Source organism: Cervus elaphus, chromosome 10, assembly GCF_910594005.1.
Source record: "Cervus elaphus chromosome 10, mCerEla1.1, whole genome shotgun sequence".
In the NCBI taxonomy this organism is placed as follows: Eukaryota; Metazoa; Chordata; class Mammalia; order Artiodactyla; family Cervidae; genus Cervus; species Cervus elaphus.
In genome coordinates this window covers 34,980,474-34,996,063 of record NC_057824.1, presented here as the reverse complement: position 1 = coordinate 34,996,063, position 15,590 = coordinate 34,980,474, and the positions used below count along the sequence as shown (strand labels likewise).

At 47.3% G+C, this 15,590-nt stretch overlaps 1 protein-coding gene across 2 annotated transcripts in view; it reads right to left on the bottom strand.

Annotated features, from left to right (window-relative positions):
- Window positions 1-688: 688 nt before the first annotated feature.
- The window catches only part of SCNN1G (sodium channel epithelial 1 subunit gamma), a 28,021-nt gene continuing 13,119 nt past the window's right edge, over window positions 689-15,590 (bottom strand). For both annotated transcript variants that reach the window (XM_043915586.1, XM_043915587.1), the window contains exons 6-13: window positions 15,378-15,541; window positions 7,273-7,371; window positions 5,623-5,740; window positions 4,709-4,787; window positions 4,568-4,625; window positions 4,317-4,378; window positions 2,524-2,599; window positions 689-2,229 (exon numbers count right to left, since the gene is read on the bottom strand). In XM_043915586.1, coding sequence (XP_043771521.1) covers window positions 1,849-2,229; window positions 2,524-2,599; window positions 4,317-4,378; window positions 4,568-4,625; window positions 4,709-4,787; window positions 5,623-5,740; window positions 7,273-7,371; window positions 15,378-15,541 — 1,037 coding nt within the window. In that variant the 3' untranslated portion in view covers window positions 689-1,848. The remainder of the gene's footprint in view (window positions 2,230-2,523; window positions 2,600-4,316; window positions 4,379-4,567; window positions 4,626-4,708; window positions 4,788-5,622; window positions 5,741-7,272; window positions 7,372-15,377; window positions 15,542-15,590) is intronic.

The window sequence follows — 15,590 nt, the reverse complement described above, 5'->3', positions numbered from 1 at the left end:
CTCTAGGGCGCACGGGCTTCAGGGGTTGTGGCACATGGACTCTAGAGCTAGGTCTCAGTAGTTGTGGTGTTTGGGCTTAGTGGCTCACAGCTTGTGGAATCTTCCCAGACCAGGGATCGAACCCGTGTCCCCCACATTGGCAGGAGGTTCTTATCCTCTGCGCCACCAGGGAAGTCCTCCCTTGCTCTTTCACTGAGTCTCCTGCCTCCATCTAGCAGCCATTCTTGAGCAGAAGGCAGTCCTGAAATGCAGGCCTGTCCACATTCACAGATGAGGGACTTCCTTCCGCCCTACAGCCGGGTGCGGGGCCTTCCCCTCTTCCCACTGGACTGACAGGAACCTCATCTGTAAAAGGCATAGACACTGATCAGATGCAAAAATGATGGAGTGATAAAGTGCACGGGCTCCGGAGTCACACTACCTAGGTTGGAAACCCAGCTCTGCAACTTCTCAGCTGGGTCACCCTGGGCAAGTAAGTCAACCTTTCTCTGTTTCTTCATCCACACAGTGGGATAACCATAACTACTTACTGTGCTAATCCCAGGGTTGGTAGTTTTCTTTTTCTGTACAAGGCCAGAGAATAAGTACTGTAGGCTTCTGTGGGGGCTGCAATAGCAGCTCCTCAACTCTGCCCTCTGTGGTAGCGCAACTGTACACAATTAGTAAACAAACAGGCGTGACTGTGTTCCAATAAAACTTTTATTATGGACACTGAAACTTGAATTGCATATAATTTTCATGTCACAAATGGTCCTTCTTCTGCTATTTTTAATAGTATTAAAAAAAAAATAAACCACCAAAATCACTCTCAGGTCACAGGCAAAAACAGGATTTGGCTTGTGGGTTGAAGTTTGCAGTCCCCTATGCCAATTTTTATAAGTGCTGAGTGCAGCAGCCAGCACTTGGTTCTTGAGCTGATAGTGAGCACCTACTGTGTGCTTAATGCACGTCAGCTCCTATCATCATGGAAGGTGTGGATATGGCAGGAGGCAGCTGATGGCGTGGCTGACTTACTGCTGGGGGGCAGGCCATGGTGGGGCAGGTGGTCTGCCTTGCAGAAAAAGCAGCTGAGGTGGGTTATCAGGAAGTCATGCCTTGGGTTACCACTGAACAGGAGTGGCTAACAGTGTCCTTTAACTGGCCCTTCTCTGCTAAGGGCCCAGAGTACCTGCTCAGCTGCCTAGAATGTGTCCCCCTCCCCACCCCAGCTCAGAGTGAGGGCCTCCTGTCACACCCCTAGGCACCCCCACAGGGCCTCCTTCCCCTCTAACACTCCATGGAGCCTGGGCCAGCTCCCTCTTGAGGGCTCAGAGCAGACCTTGCCCCAATGTCAACGACTGGGAATGGTTTATTCACAAACAGCTCCAGCTCCAGGCCCGGAGCTTCCTCCTATCTTTGGCACCAGGCAGTGAATGTCAGGCCTCAACACGTAAAGTCACATCCTTGGGTCCCAGGCTAGGCTGGAGGAGTGACTGAAACCCCCAACTTGGGGCTTTGGAGGAGTCTCTTGCTCTCTCTCTCTCTCTCTCAAGATCTGGCCAAGAACTCTGTCAGGCTTCACTCCTGGCCTTTATCCAGGCCGGCCCCATTTCCCTGGCCCCATCTCTCTCCATAGCAGGTATGCTAAGGGGTTTGGCCTGCAGGATCTAGCTCGTCCTGGGTGGCCGTGAGTGTGGCTGGGGGAGCTCTGACGGTCCCCTGCACACACCCAGGCCCACCTTGTTCAAAGTAGACTCGTAGTCAATGTCTCTGAAAAGCCCAGTGAGGGGAGGACACCCCCTGTGTGCTGGAGACAGTCTAAGTTCTCAAACTGGCCATCTTGGCTCCATCTTTCTTCTCTGCCCTGCCTCAGGACTCAGCGGCCTCCTGGGTGTCTGTGAGCTGACTGGAGAAGGCCCTCTCCAACCGAAGGGTGTTGTATCTGGGGGGTGGCGTGCCGGGCACCTGGGCCCCTGGGGCTGGAGGCAGGCTCAAGGCGGAGGTGAAAGTGGGCAGGTCATCATCTATGTCGAGGCCGGGGTTGACCCGGCCCTGCCGGGTGCGGGGAGCCTCGGGGCATGCGGGTGCCCGTCTCCGGGCCCACCACCCCTTGGCTTTGTGCCACTGCTGGCGGGCAATGATGGAGAGGGAGTCAATGAAGAAGACCTCGATGATCTCAATGACGCAGACAACGGAGCAGCTCATCCACAGGCCCAGCTGGCCGCCGATGTTGGACAGAAGCTGCTCGATCTGCAAGGGAGGCCAAACCACAGGATCAAGGGGGAATCCCCACCAAGCTGGCTTCATGCAAAGACCCCGAGGCCCAAGGGAGCCACTGGTTAGCCCTGGCCCTGAACTGGTTTGGGGAAGACAAGGGCAGGCTGTCTGTCCCCTCCTACCCTGCCCATTCTGATCTGAGGCCTGGTTGGTCTTTGGTGGCCCTACTAGCTTGGGCTGGACCCCTACAGTCTGACTGTGCTCCCCGAGGCCAGGCAGATGGGCAAAGTCGCAGACCCGGGACAGTCCCAGAAGGGAGCCACTCACACTGTTGGCAGGGTTCTCCACGATGGATCTCTGGTTCAGGTCTTTGTAGAATATCAAGAGTTTGGCCAAGTCTGTCCTGTGAGACAAGAGGAAGGGCCAAGGTGAGTTGGAGGCCTTTGCACTCTAGCAAATAGCCAGCCCCTCAGCATGGCTGTGTCTCTCCTGCCCAGCCCCCAGCAAGGCCCAAGCTCTGAGCTCCACAGGGTGTCTTAGAACCTGGTTTACGGGGTTCCTTGTGCAATGCAGAACACATCTCCAGCCTGGACCTGGTTACTCAGGCCATCCCTTCACTCAAAAACCATTTCGCCAGCTCTAGACTAAGTCAGTCCCCATAGCTGCCCTCCCACAGCTCAATGTGCTTGACTAAACCTTGCCGTCATGATTGTTTGATGGCAATCTAAAACACGTCCGGGAGACAGGCAAGTGATGTAAATGAGACAGAGGGGAATAATGATAATAACCATAATAACAGCTAGCATTTATTGACCACTTCCTGTGTTGCCAAGCACTCTTCCAAGAACCTTGTGTGAATTAACTCATTTAATTCGCACAACAACCCTATAAGGCAGGTATCCTCATTTTAGACGTGGAAATTGAGACATAGATTGGTTGAGTAACTTGCCCAAGACTACACAGCTCATGACCGGTAGAGTTGATATTCAAACCTAGCTACATCTGAGTTTAAAGTTCGTGCTCTTAACCACTCACTGTACTAAATCCCCTCCTGTTAGGACTGTGGCAAGCTAGAAAGTTCATGCTTATTCCAGAGAGGCAGCCAGTACTCAGTACTCTTTGGTGCTTTGCAAAAATGGAAGTTTAATGTTGCCAGAATTTTCGATCTCTCAGGAAAAGTTGGAAATAACAGGTTATATTGGTGGAATCATATTTGGCTCAGGGGTCACTACCATGTAATACTTGGTTTAACAGTGTGCAATGATTTGATCAAAGTCTATCTTTATTATTAGACTCTAAGTACCTTGGAGGCAAGGATGATGTCTGCTTGGTCATCATGGCAGCCCCCAGCACCTCACACCTTGCCTAGTGGACATTAAATAAGATGCTGGAGACCAAACTGGGGTAGCGAACTATGTAAACAGTAGTGGCCCAGAGAAATGTGAGTTTACACAGCAATCCCCCCACCCACCCTCTCTACCTTTGTGTCCATCTGCTGAGATCCTTGAACTCTGGCCTGGCTGATTTTTGCTAAAGGTCCTTTGGAAGTGAATTTTGATAAGGATGGTTTTAAAGAGTATTTTTCCAAGTGGGTCAAGATACATCAGGAACTCATGAAATAAATGTACTGAGCCTTTACCAGTACCTTTTACAAAGTGAAATATAGAAGATCAGGTCACATTCACAGGGAGATTCGAAATTTTTATCAACTGATACAAGCACCAAGCATTTAGAACTAAGTTGTGACCCATGGGACAGTTGTAAACAACTGGCACACAAGTCTGATGGTTTGGTACACAAGAGTGCAATATCTGAGAAGCAGCCTGTACATCATAAAAGAGTACTGTTTCATGACACTTTTATTCTGGTGGTGTATTCAATGGGCCGCAATGGGGAAAGTATCAATATTCTCATGCTGTGGGTTGTGGTCAAACAGTTGAGAGCCCTTCGCCTAGAGCAGGGCCTACCTCATGATAAGACTCAAGAAATATCTGTTGAATAAAGGAATGAGTGAAGGAATGAATAAACGAGAAGGAGAGGGTTTGGCACTGAGGAATCAAGTGAGGAGGCTGGAATCAGGGTGGGCAGGAGCAGAGGAAGCAGGGCAGAGATCAACTCACTTGTTGAGTTTCTTCTTTATTTGCTGGCTTTGGTCCCAGGTGAGAACGGACAGCAACCATTTCTGTGGTGGAGAAAGAAGTGGCCTGGGGATGCCTGGAGAGGCCAGAACCAGCCTGTCTGCTCTCTCCTCTCAGCCCCAGCTCCTGACATGGACTTCCCCTGTGGATCACCCCTGAGGCCAGAGGACACAGCCAGGACTTCAGGCTAATGGCCAACAGTGCCAGGGGGAAAGAGTGGGCAGAGAACTTACCTCGGAGACCTCCGATGGCCACTGTGCCAGGCTGGTGGTCAGTGTCCACTCCTTAAAGCTAAGCGGAGAAGGGCACGGAGTGAGTGTGGGGGGCCTGGCCCAGCCCAGCGGTGTTCGTCCCACCCCTTCGGGCCCACTCACCTGCAGGCTTCCTTGCAGACCGACTGGCAGCCCAGCTCTTCCCGGACGAAGGCCTGGTGCAGCTGGTAGTAGCAGTACACTAAGGAGCAGGGAGCAGGGCGATATCAACTTTGGGGCCACAGGGCCCTTTCTAGGGTTTTCCAGTGATACCCCCCTGTGTGCGAGCTTAGTCGCTTCAGTCAGGTCTGACTCTGTGACCCCATGGCCCGTAGCCCGCCAGGCTCCTCTGTCCATGGGATTCTCCAGGCAAGAATACCGGAGTGGGTTTCCATGCCCTCCTCCAGGGGATCTTCCTGACCCAAGGATCGAACCTGCATCTGCCTGCATCTGCTGCATTGCAGGCATATTCTTTACCCAGTGAGCTACTTGGGAAGCCCGATACCCCCACAGTCTCCTTTTAATGATTTTACCTTCCACTTTCTACAAATACTAGTTCTCTGGGAACAGTTGCTGCCTTGTGATTTTGAGAGACAGAAAACTGCCACAGTTAAGAACATTAGCTGGAGGTGGGATGGGTTGGCAGTCCTTGCCTTGGGTCTAGCTTTGTTAGACCCTGGCTGTGTGACCTTGGGCAAGCTGCTTAACCGTTCTGAGCCTCAGTTACCTGTTCTGTGAAAGGACACTATCAATAGTCCCTACCTCCTGGAGTTGACAGAGGGGGTCAGGGACTTAGCAGAAGCTGGGGTGTAACATCTGGTCCTTAGTCAGAAAGTGGAATTCAAGCCAGGTTTCACAACACGAGTGAAACTGGTTAATACCTCTCTGTCTCCCTCAGGTCATAGGCCATCAGGGCAGGGTCCTGGGAGTGCCTTAGTTATTGCCAGGGTGGAGCTGACCCTGCTCCTGGGGTGTGCAAGGTGGGGAGTGTGCAAGGTTGGGGGTGTGCAAGGTGGGGCTGTTGGGGTCTCACTCACTCCAGTTGGGGTGCTGTTGGTAGTTGCAGTAGTCTGCTCCTTGAGGTAGAGGCTGACTGTACTGGGCACACCCACAGTTCTCTACCATCTTTGCCTGGAAGCATGAGTGAAGGCAGATCTGAAAGACAAAACCCAGGAGTCCGCTTAACCTCCTTGCTTGTGGCTGCCAGTTATCTCCTCTCCCTGTATCCCCCAGTCAGAGAGGGTCAGCCTCCCACAGCCTTGGCAGACAGCATCAATGTACCCCTCATGTCCTGGATGATAGGGTCAAAGGGACAAAGCTAGAAAACTTATTGGGAATTTGAGATGTGGAGGCCAGGATGAGCTAGAGAGGGGCTGGGGTGGTCATTTGCCACCATGTGAGTGCTGACCCGGAGATAAGTGGGGAACTTGGAACAGGTGCCAAGAAACAGCGAAACAAACACAGTCTCCAACTTTCCAGTTTTCAGCTGCATGCCCTCCACTCAGGATCCCTGGGGATCTTAAGGTACCATGATATCCACAAAGCTTAGAGCCGTAAAAGCTAACAAAGGGGGCTTGGAAGTCAGGCTACTTGAGTTCATATATCAGCCTTGCCACCTCCCAGTTGTGTGACCTCAGGTGAGTTACTTAAGCTCTCTGATGCTTTGTTTTTTTCATTTTTGAAATCTGTATAACAGGACCTACTTCATGGGGTTGTTGTGATATGAATCGAAAGATGTAAAGTGTTTGTGAATGCTAGCTTCTCACTAAATATTATCCTGAGTGTCTTTCCAATGAGCTGACTTTTTGTTTTCTTCTGTTTTAACGTCAGTGTGATTGCATCTCTATTTCTTACAAGCAGACCTTGTCTGACCACTAGCCTCTTTTCATTCAATGTCTCCACCACCTCTCAGCTCAGCTCTAATGGAAGCTAGAAGATTCAGGACAAAGGGTGCCTGGTCCTTTGGCTCTGCTGGGTGATTCTCATTTGACTCTCTGGGTATCCTGGTGGGAGGCGAAGGGCAGACTCACAGAAAGGGAGACAACGTGTAGCAGGTAACCGCACCCAAGGGTCAATGTGGGTAATGATGGGTGGTGGAGATTGCAGGGAACCAAAGGACATGTCTCATTTGATAAGGTCACTCTACTCACTGTTTACCCTATAGAAATATGGGCCCATTGTTACCAGATCTTGTTTTTCAAGAGAAGCTAGAAATCTGGGTTTTCTTATGAAGTTCCCCAACTTTTAAACACCATCCAGAAAAACCAGGTGGGCAGGTTGGAAGGGGCCTGGGAACCACCCATTAGCAGCCCCTGATCCAATCCAAACTCCCCTGGTGGCTACTGAGGAGCGCACAACTTGTCCAAAGCTGTCAGCGGATGAAAGGCACCCCTTAGCCAGCCCCTCCCAGACTGCCTCCTCCTTCTGTCTCTCATTTGCCAAGGCCGATTTAGGAAGCAGGCTTGTCGAGCTGTACGTTCTGTTCCACGCAAACCTCGATTAAGCTCTGGTTACCGGTGGGTTGAAGAGGACTGGAACCAGCCGGCATCATTTGTTCTTGAGATCTTTGGATGAACCCCAGGATTCTCACCACAGTTCCTGGTCCCAGACACACCCCAGCCTATATATAATTTTGTCTCCTGGGTCCAGACCACAGCCCGGGGCTGGGTGCTGCCTTCAGCCTGTACCTGGGGGGAATACGTGGCGTTGTAGATGTTCGTGATCTGCACGTCACTCCAGTCCTCTGTGCACTGGCTGTAGGGATCACTCAGCTTGAAGGACTCCGTCTGTAATCACAGCGGCACACATTCAGCCCTGCACTCCTCCAGGACCCAGACAAGGGGCATTGCTAGCAGCTTCTAGGAGCTGAGCAACCACCCACTCATTTATTTAACAAATATTTTTTGAGCACCTACTAGGAACTTGATGCTATTCTAGGCACTATGTCGCTCAGTCGCTTAGTCATGTCCAACTCTTTGCATCCCCATGAACTGTAGCCTGCCAGGCTCCTCTGTCCATTGGATTTCCCAGGCAAGAGTACTGGGGTGGGTTGCCATGCCCTTCTCCAGGGGATCTTCCCAACCCAGGGACTGAACCTGAGTTTCCCACAACTCCTGCATTGGCAGTTGGATTCTTTACCACTGAGCCACCCTCTTGTGAGCACTATGGAATCCACAATGATCAAAATAAGTTCCCTGCTTTCCTGGAGCTCACATTCTAATGGAGTAGACAGATGATCAAAAAGCAAATGAGTCATTTTGAATAATTTTTTATAGTAATCAGTGAAACTGGGTAGAGACTGGAAGGGTTGGGAGGAGGGGACAACCTTTCCGAAAGTGATTAGGGAAGACGTCTTTGAGAAAAGAACATGTTGGTTGGACATGGAATGGCAGGAAAGAGCTGGATTTGTTAAGAAACGTAGAAAGAGGATTAGGCAGAGGGAGCAGCCAGAGTGGAGGCGGGAGAGGGTCAGGGTGGCTGGACTGTGGTGAAAGGGAGAGCCGTCGCTGGAGATGACGTCTGAGAGGGACGCCAAGGACAAATTGTGGCAGTCTCCTACACTGTGCTGAGAAATGTGGGTTTGGATTTGGTTTTCTGAATGGTAGTGAGCCGCTGGAGAATCCACGGGGAACGGGCAGGAGGGATTAGATGAGCAGTGACTGTGCTGCATGGGATTCTTGTCTCAGCGAAGGACTCATTTTCTACCTTCTTACCTTTTGGTCCCAGAAGGTGACTTGGAAAAATGGACTTTCTTAGAGAGGACCAAAGAATGCCCAGCAGTATAGAATGATACCATGATCAGAGGAGATAAGAACATTGCAACTCACTGTTTGGAAGCCTTATTAAATTATGTTTTATTATGGCTTACACGTTTGGTTCTAGCTTAATATTTGTCACTACAAAGGAACAATCCAGACAAGACAATTAGGGGAGAAGAAGGATAATGTCTCCCAAGGGGGAGCAACTATAGAATATAAATTGTGACCAACTCATAGCTAGGATTTGGTTTGTGTGTCTGTGTGTGTGTACAAAGTTTTGGATTTTTTGTTTTTTTTTAAGATGGGGAGGGTAAAGGGCAAATGGATGGCAGATTTATGGGATGAATAAAATTCTTTTTTCTTTGAAGAGTGACTGAATAGAGAGAAAGATAGTTGGGGGTGGGTGGGGATTGGGGGGAAAGGAGTCAAGAAGTTTGGTGCAGGTAGAAACTATAGTCATCTCAATGGGCTATAATCTCTTTCTGTTTGTATTGTAATTCATCTGTTGATCCATTAGTCTTCCTCAATTAACTGCAACTATCTCCAGGGCAAAAGACAGTGCTCATTTTAAAACATTTAAACAAAAATAAATAAATAAATAAAACATTTAAACAGAAGAAGCAGAGAGGAAAGAAACCGTCTGATTTCCTCTCTTCCCCTGGGCACCTACTGCCACAGGTCAGATTTCGATCCTGAGATCCAGACACAAAGACTCACATGTTCCCTTGCCCTATAATATCCTTTTCTCATTCATAATAAAGAGTGCGTGTCTTTCCATGTCAGTGCAGAATAAACAGACTTACTTCATTCCTCTAATAGCTGGGGAACAAACAGATTCAGAGCTTTCAGTACATGCCAGGGCTGGGCTGGGAAATGGGCACAGAGATGCCAAGCAGTGGCTTCCCTCAAGGGCACCTTCACCCAACCCCTACCCTCTAAGCTTCTCTAAGCAGCACACTCCCGATCAGGTGTCCCTTGGAGCTCCCAGGTCCTGCTAAACTGGCCACAGAGTCCCGAGTGTCAGCCCTGGGCTGTCTTTGCCTGCGGGGAGAGTTCAGTACCCTGAAATCTAGAGGGGAGGGTCTGTCCACGCAGGTAAGCCCTGTGCAGTTGGCAAAGGCAGCTGGGGCTCTTTCTACTTTGAGAACCAGCCTGAGGACCACTTCCAGGAAACTGACTGTGAGAAAGTCATAACATTGTGATTTTTATGCTTTTTGAGTATTCAATGGCCCTGGACTCTGGATGATGCTTATCAAGCTCAGAGCTCCTGGATATTCAGGCTGTTTCCTAAAACACCTGGGGCGGAGGTAGGTGGGGCAAATGTCCTTTTTAGAGTGGAATAGATGTCTTCAGCTTCTCGAAGCGTCAGTCAGAATTTGGACAGAGCCCTGGCTTTCTCTCACTCTTTCTCCGCCTCACCCCCTCACCTTTCCTTTCCTCTTTTCCCTGCCAGCTTTCCCGGACTGCTGACAGGGGCAGGGTGGGGAAACGTTTTGGCTTCTGTCCTGATCCCTAGGGGCCCCAAAATGAGAATGAATCTATGTGTGTGTGTGAGAGAGAGAGAGTGTGTGAAGTTCAAACAGATGGAAAGATAGGTGTGTGGTATGCGTGCATGCACAGGTGTGTGTGGGTATGATTAGGCGTATGTGTGCATATGTGTTGCATGTGGGTGTATGTGGAAACAGGACTCATTTTTCTCAAACCAGGTCCTATCTGCTTCCTTCTGAGAATTCTGGGGGAGGAGGGACGTCACACGGGAGTCCTTAGCTCACCCCTGTCAAGTCTGAACTGTGTCAGGGAAACGCCCAAGGGCAACAGGAAACCCTAGATGGAGTTATGGGTGCTTTGACTCTTTCCTTTTGTTATGTTTTTATATTGTAATAAGTTATGAAATAATTCCTAGACGCTAATAAATTATAAGACTTTATGTTCCTAATCAATGGAGGAAAAAAGAACTATTCAACATATGAAGTTAGGACTACTTGTTAAGAATTTGGAGGAAGTAATAAATCCTATCTCAATTTCAAATCCTGCAGAAATAGAAATTCTAGTGGGTTAAACTATTAAATGAAATAATGAAATAACTGGAAGGAAATTCAGCTCAGTATCTGATCTCAAGGAGGAAAAATACTCAATAAACATAATGACTAAAGGAGAAAATGAAGACTTTGGCTATGTAAACATCTGATGTTTTTGCATGTGAAAAAGGTAGCATAATGCAAGCTAAAATGAAAGCACAAACTGGGAAAAATATTTGTAACACATTCAGCAAATAATTAGTATGCCTTCTATATACTATATGGAAGAGAACAATATCTCACTCAGAAAGAATGGGGGTGTCAGGAAGGACAAAAAAAATCTCCCCTAATGCTTATTTTTCCATCCTTTCACATCTCTTTTCTTTCTTTTTTTTTTTTTTAAAAAAAGGTGTATAGTAATAGCCCATATTTTTGGAGCACTCAACACATGCCAAGCACTGTTTTCAGTTTCACATGAATCAGCTCACTGAATTCTCACCAGCCTGTACAGGAATATTACTATCATCCCCATTTTACAGATGAGGTAACTGAGACACAGAGATCACACGACCAAAGTGCAAAGTTGGAGTTTGGATCCTAGTTGTCTGGCTCCAGAGTCTGAGCCCTTAATCCCTGTTACAAACATGCTTGTGAAAAGAAACGGGTGCCTTAAGATAAGAATGTACAGTAGAGTTTGCAGGGACAGTGAAGTCTCGCCCCTCTTCAGGGCCTGGTCCACAGCTCCCTAGATGAATTTGCCCTTGCCCACTTCCTCATCTCCCATTCATGATCCAATCTATTGTACTTTGGTTTCTGTTCCACTCCTTCCACTGAAAACTGTTCTGGCAAAGAACCAGTGACTTCTTGGTTGCCAAACCCAGAAAGCAGCTTTTACCCTTTATCTTGCCTGACCACTCAACTGTGTTTGGCACTCTAGCTAACACCTTCCTTGAAACTCTCTTCATTTCTTTGACACCAAGCCTTTCCAGCTTCTGCTGCCACTTTGGTGCCTCTATTTCTCCATTTCCTCTCTGCTCAGCCCTTAAACATCTGCATTCTGTCTCAGGTCTTGAGTGATGGCATTTATTTCTAAGTCTAGAACTATGCTAGATGCAACCCCCACCCCACCATTGCCTCTGGATTTTTCTCCTGAGCTGCAGGCTTAGAGCATCTAATCACTGGACATTTTCAGCCTGATTTCCCAAAGCTACAACTTGAGTATGTGCCAAACTGAAGTGGTCATTTTCTCTCCAAACCCTACTCTTCTTGTATGCCCTAATTCAGAAGCTGGTACTTCCATTCAACCCAATACCCAAGTCAGAACCTAAATATGGATCTAACTTTCCCTGGCCTTTCCCCGATGACCTTGGTTGTCAGGCACTGTTGCTTCCACACTATGATATCTTTCAAATCGATTCACTTCTGCTCATCCCCACAGCCATTGCCTCAGCGAAGGAGTCATAATTTCTTTCTAGTACTGCTGTAAATACTCGGCTGCCTCTAGTATTTTGAGTGCACTTCAAAGTGGTTTTTCAAAATGATTCACTACATTTTGAATCATTTTGAAATGAGACTTCAAATGCTTTCTGCAACCCCCTTTGTAATTGCTGTGCCCTTTGTCTGGAGTAGCCCTTTCTGATTCTATTTGCCTGACATTTGTCCTTAAGAAATCATCATTTATAAAGCCTAGACCAGCAGCTTTTGTCCTGGCTCCTGTTCATCCATCCATCCAAAAATATTTATGGAGGATCTACTGTGTTCTAAGAATTGGGCCTGGGAACAGATAGAAATGGTCCCTGTTCCCATAGAGCTTGCACCTGTATTGCAAAGCTGTGTTGTCTTCTTTTAAAGGTGAATGTTGAAGGTAGGTACTCTGTTATACCCATCTCTGAATATCCAGTGCTTTGGGCACATAATCCCTCAATGAATGAAAGAAGATTTGTTAACCAGCTGCCTCACCAACTGAGTCCACCAGTTTAACATGCCTCTCAAAAGTAAATAAATAACTACCAAAAAAAAAAAAATAAAGAAGAAAGGAAGGAAGTCTAGTGTGTTTGGACTTATTCTTAATGACCCCCTGATGACCTCTCAGTAATCCTTGGGTTTTTTTTTGTTGTCTTAAATGCTCATAAATCAAAACCAGAGCTGCCTGACCCTGCTCTGTGGCTTTGATTTTGTACATCTCGAGCTAGGTGTAGCAGAAAACCCACCCATGTCTTTGTTTACCCATCATTGCTAAAGGGAGCATTTGCTTAACAATGTGATGGGCATTCCTAAGCTCAGAGAAGAAAACCAGAGGGCAATTCCCTTAGTTCTCATACTTTCCCAAGCTCTAAGTTTGCAGACACCGCAATAGGCAGGAGGGAAGGAGAGCACGGAATAATAAGGTAAGAATGTGCTGTAAATTCCAGATGCTTCAAGTACAAAATTGCAGGGGAACATTGGACCAAAATGCGTACTGTTCTGATCAGGGAGTTTTGTAATCTGCTGGTGAAGAGAGGAATCAGAGACCTAGTTCCTTAAGTAGGAACCTAAAGTCTTTTCAAATCACAGTTCAAGCAAGTTTGGGCTCAAGATTTTTTTTTCCTGGGCCATCAGCACCCACACAGCTCAAGTTGGTACACAACGCTTCTCCTGTGGAACAAACTGCCCACTTTGAACAAAGCCCCTAAGTGACAGGGCTCCTTTGAGCGCTGGGGCTCCCAGAGGACCATCCCCATGCTTTCTCTTGTCCAAGGTTGCTCTTGACCGGGACATGGTGAGGCATCGAAACCACAGATCCCAGTTGAGCAACTCTGCTTTCTCAACTTAAGTACCACTTCCTCGGGAAAGTACCCCTTGAACTCCCCACTGACCCCCCACCCCATAAAAAGCCCTAAATCACGCATCTCTGTGATATGCTCTCATGTATCCTGTATTTATCCTTCTTAGCACCTATGATGATTATAGTTAATCACCTATGTGATTTTTAGTTTGTTAATATAAATTCTCTCTGTTAGACCCAAAGTCTAAAAGGATAGGGACAGTCCTGGGGACACTGATGTAGCTCCAGTATCTAGCACACATGAAGTGCTCAGAAAATGCTTGTTGGATGAATAGATGATGGATAGATATATAAGCTCCAATGTCCATCATATGACCTTGTAACACTCTGAAGACAGCATTTACAGTTGTGCTAAAGCTCTGGTGTCATCCTAGCTCTCCTTTCTCTTAGGAAGACACATTTTTCTTCTTCTTTCATTCTAAACTACTCAGGTTTCTAAAGCTCAGGTTCCTGAGTTTGCTGCCTCTTGGAATGACTGCTGGGGTTTGGTAAAAATACAGATCCTTGGGTTTGTCTCTCAGAGAGTTTGATTCAGTAGATCTAAATCTAATGATCAAACAAGTTTGAGACCACTGCTCTGGAGGAAAAATTTTTGAGGGATGAAGGGTAAGGTTTAATTTGGGACTTTAGTGTTGTGAAAGTTGCTCTTTTTGACCCCATGGACTATACAGTCCATGGAATTCTCCAGGTCAGAATACTACAGTGGGTAACCTTTCCCTTCTCCAGGGGATCGTCCCAACCCAGGGATCAAACCCAGGTCTCCCGCATTTCAGGCAGATAGATTGCTTACGAGCTGAGCCACAAGGGAAGCCCTTGGAATGTTAAAGTTGCTATAAACAAAGGCATGAACAAAGGGTCCACATGGAGACTTTTTTTTCCCCTCCATGAATAGGTGAAAAAAAATAGCACTAAGAATGACTGTCAATTAAACTTATAATAGATGCCATTTTTTTTTTTTAATTAGTAAAGATTAAAAATTGCTTAACGCCTGTTTTGGTACAACGTCATTGGAGGGCAATTTGGCTAATCTACATCTTGAATGATATACTTCTAGGAAGTAATTGGATAACTACACATCCCTGCACCACTGTTTTCAGCTGTACTTGGAAACAAGCTCAAGTGTATCAACAGGGAATTGCTTCAATAACTTACCCACACAATGGGATATTATGTCTTTAGGAAGAATGAGGCAGAATCTATGTGTATTGATATGGAACTATTTCCAAGCTATATGATCAAGTGAAAAGTGGGGCAGAAGAGTATTTTGCATTTGCATAAAAGAAGAAAAGATTACACCTACACACAGGCTTGAAGAAGACTATACCACCCTCCTGAGTCATGGAAACAACAGCCATAGCTGCGTGTGGAGGAAGGAGGAGACCAGTGGTCAGGGATAGGAGAGGTGCATCTGCACGGTAGGATCCTTGTACTGACTTTGTGCATATACTCCTTTGAAATAAGTACTTAATAGTTATTTTGTTAGAATGAGAGGCAGAATGACAGAGTGAGAGACAGACTGGCATAAAAGACCCACGCCTGCAAACAGGAGACTATACAAGCTGTGATGTGACCAGGGGTGTCCTTGGACACCTGTCAGTTTACCCTCTACTTCCACTGGGCATGGCCAACCCAAGGATTGGAGTCTGCAGCCCAGATGTGCTTCTGCTGACAGGTATGAGTGTTCTCAGCACCCAGTGAGCTCAGAGAAGCTCACAGACTTGAGAGAGGGGGGTTCTTGGTAAATGGGATAAAAGTGATGGAAGTAGGAGGGACTTAATAGACCTGTGAAGGCCCAGTAACTTTCCAATAGTGATTTACATGCTCCATTGGCCTGTAGGTGGCCCAGGAAGGTGTAAATCTGCTCCATTTATATTACTGACAAATATATCGTTAGTATCTGATGCCTTGCTTCTAGCACAGGTTTCATAAACGTGGATGTCTGTCTCTGGAACAAGGAAGGTTTCTTCAATTCTTATCCTAAATGGTGTCCTGTCCTGTTCATCCATACAGAAGACATAAAGACAGCCTTTAGTGTAACTTAGAGAGTGACAATTTGCATAATCATTGGAAAACACAAGACTATGTTTCCTCTTAAAACCAATGCCCTTTTCCGTAAGTTCCACCTCACTGATTATCCTTCAATAAAATCTGTCCTCCTTGCCAAGCAGATGGAAATCAGAGTGTTCTCTTACCAGGTGCATTCCTATGGAGGTGGCCATGGCCGTCTCAATCTCTGTTCCCACGTCCTCAACGAAGGGGTATTCGTCCTGCCGATGGACAATCACCTTAGCCCCAGTGGAGGACACCAGAAAAGGATTGTACTCTTCTTCATTTATGTACAGGATGACCTGCAGCCCTGGAAGGACAAGGCAGCCTGTTGTGGTCAAAAGCCAGGAGAAGATTCC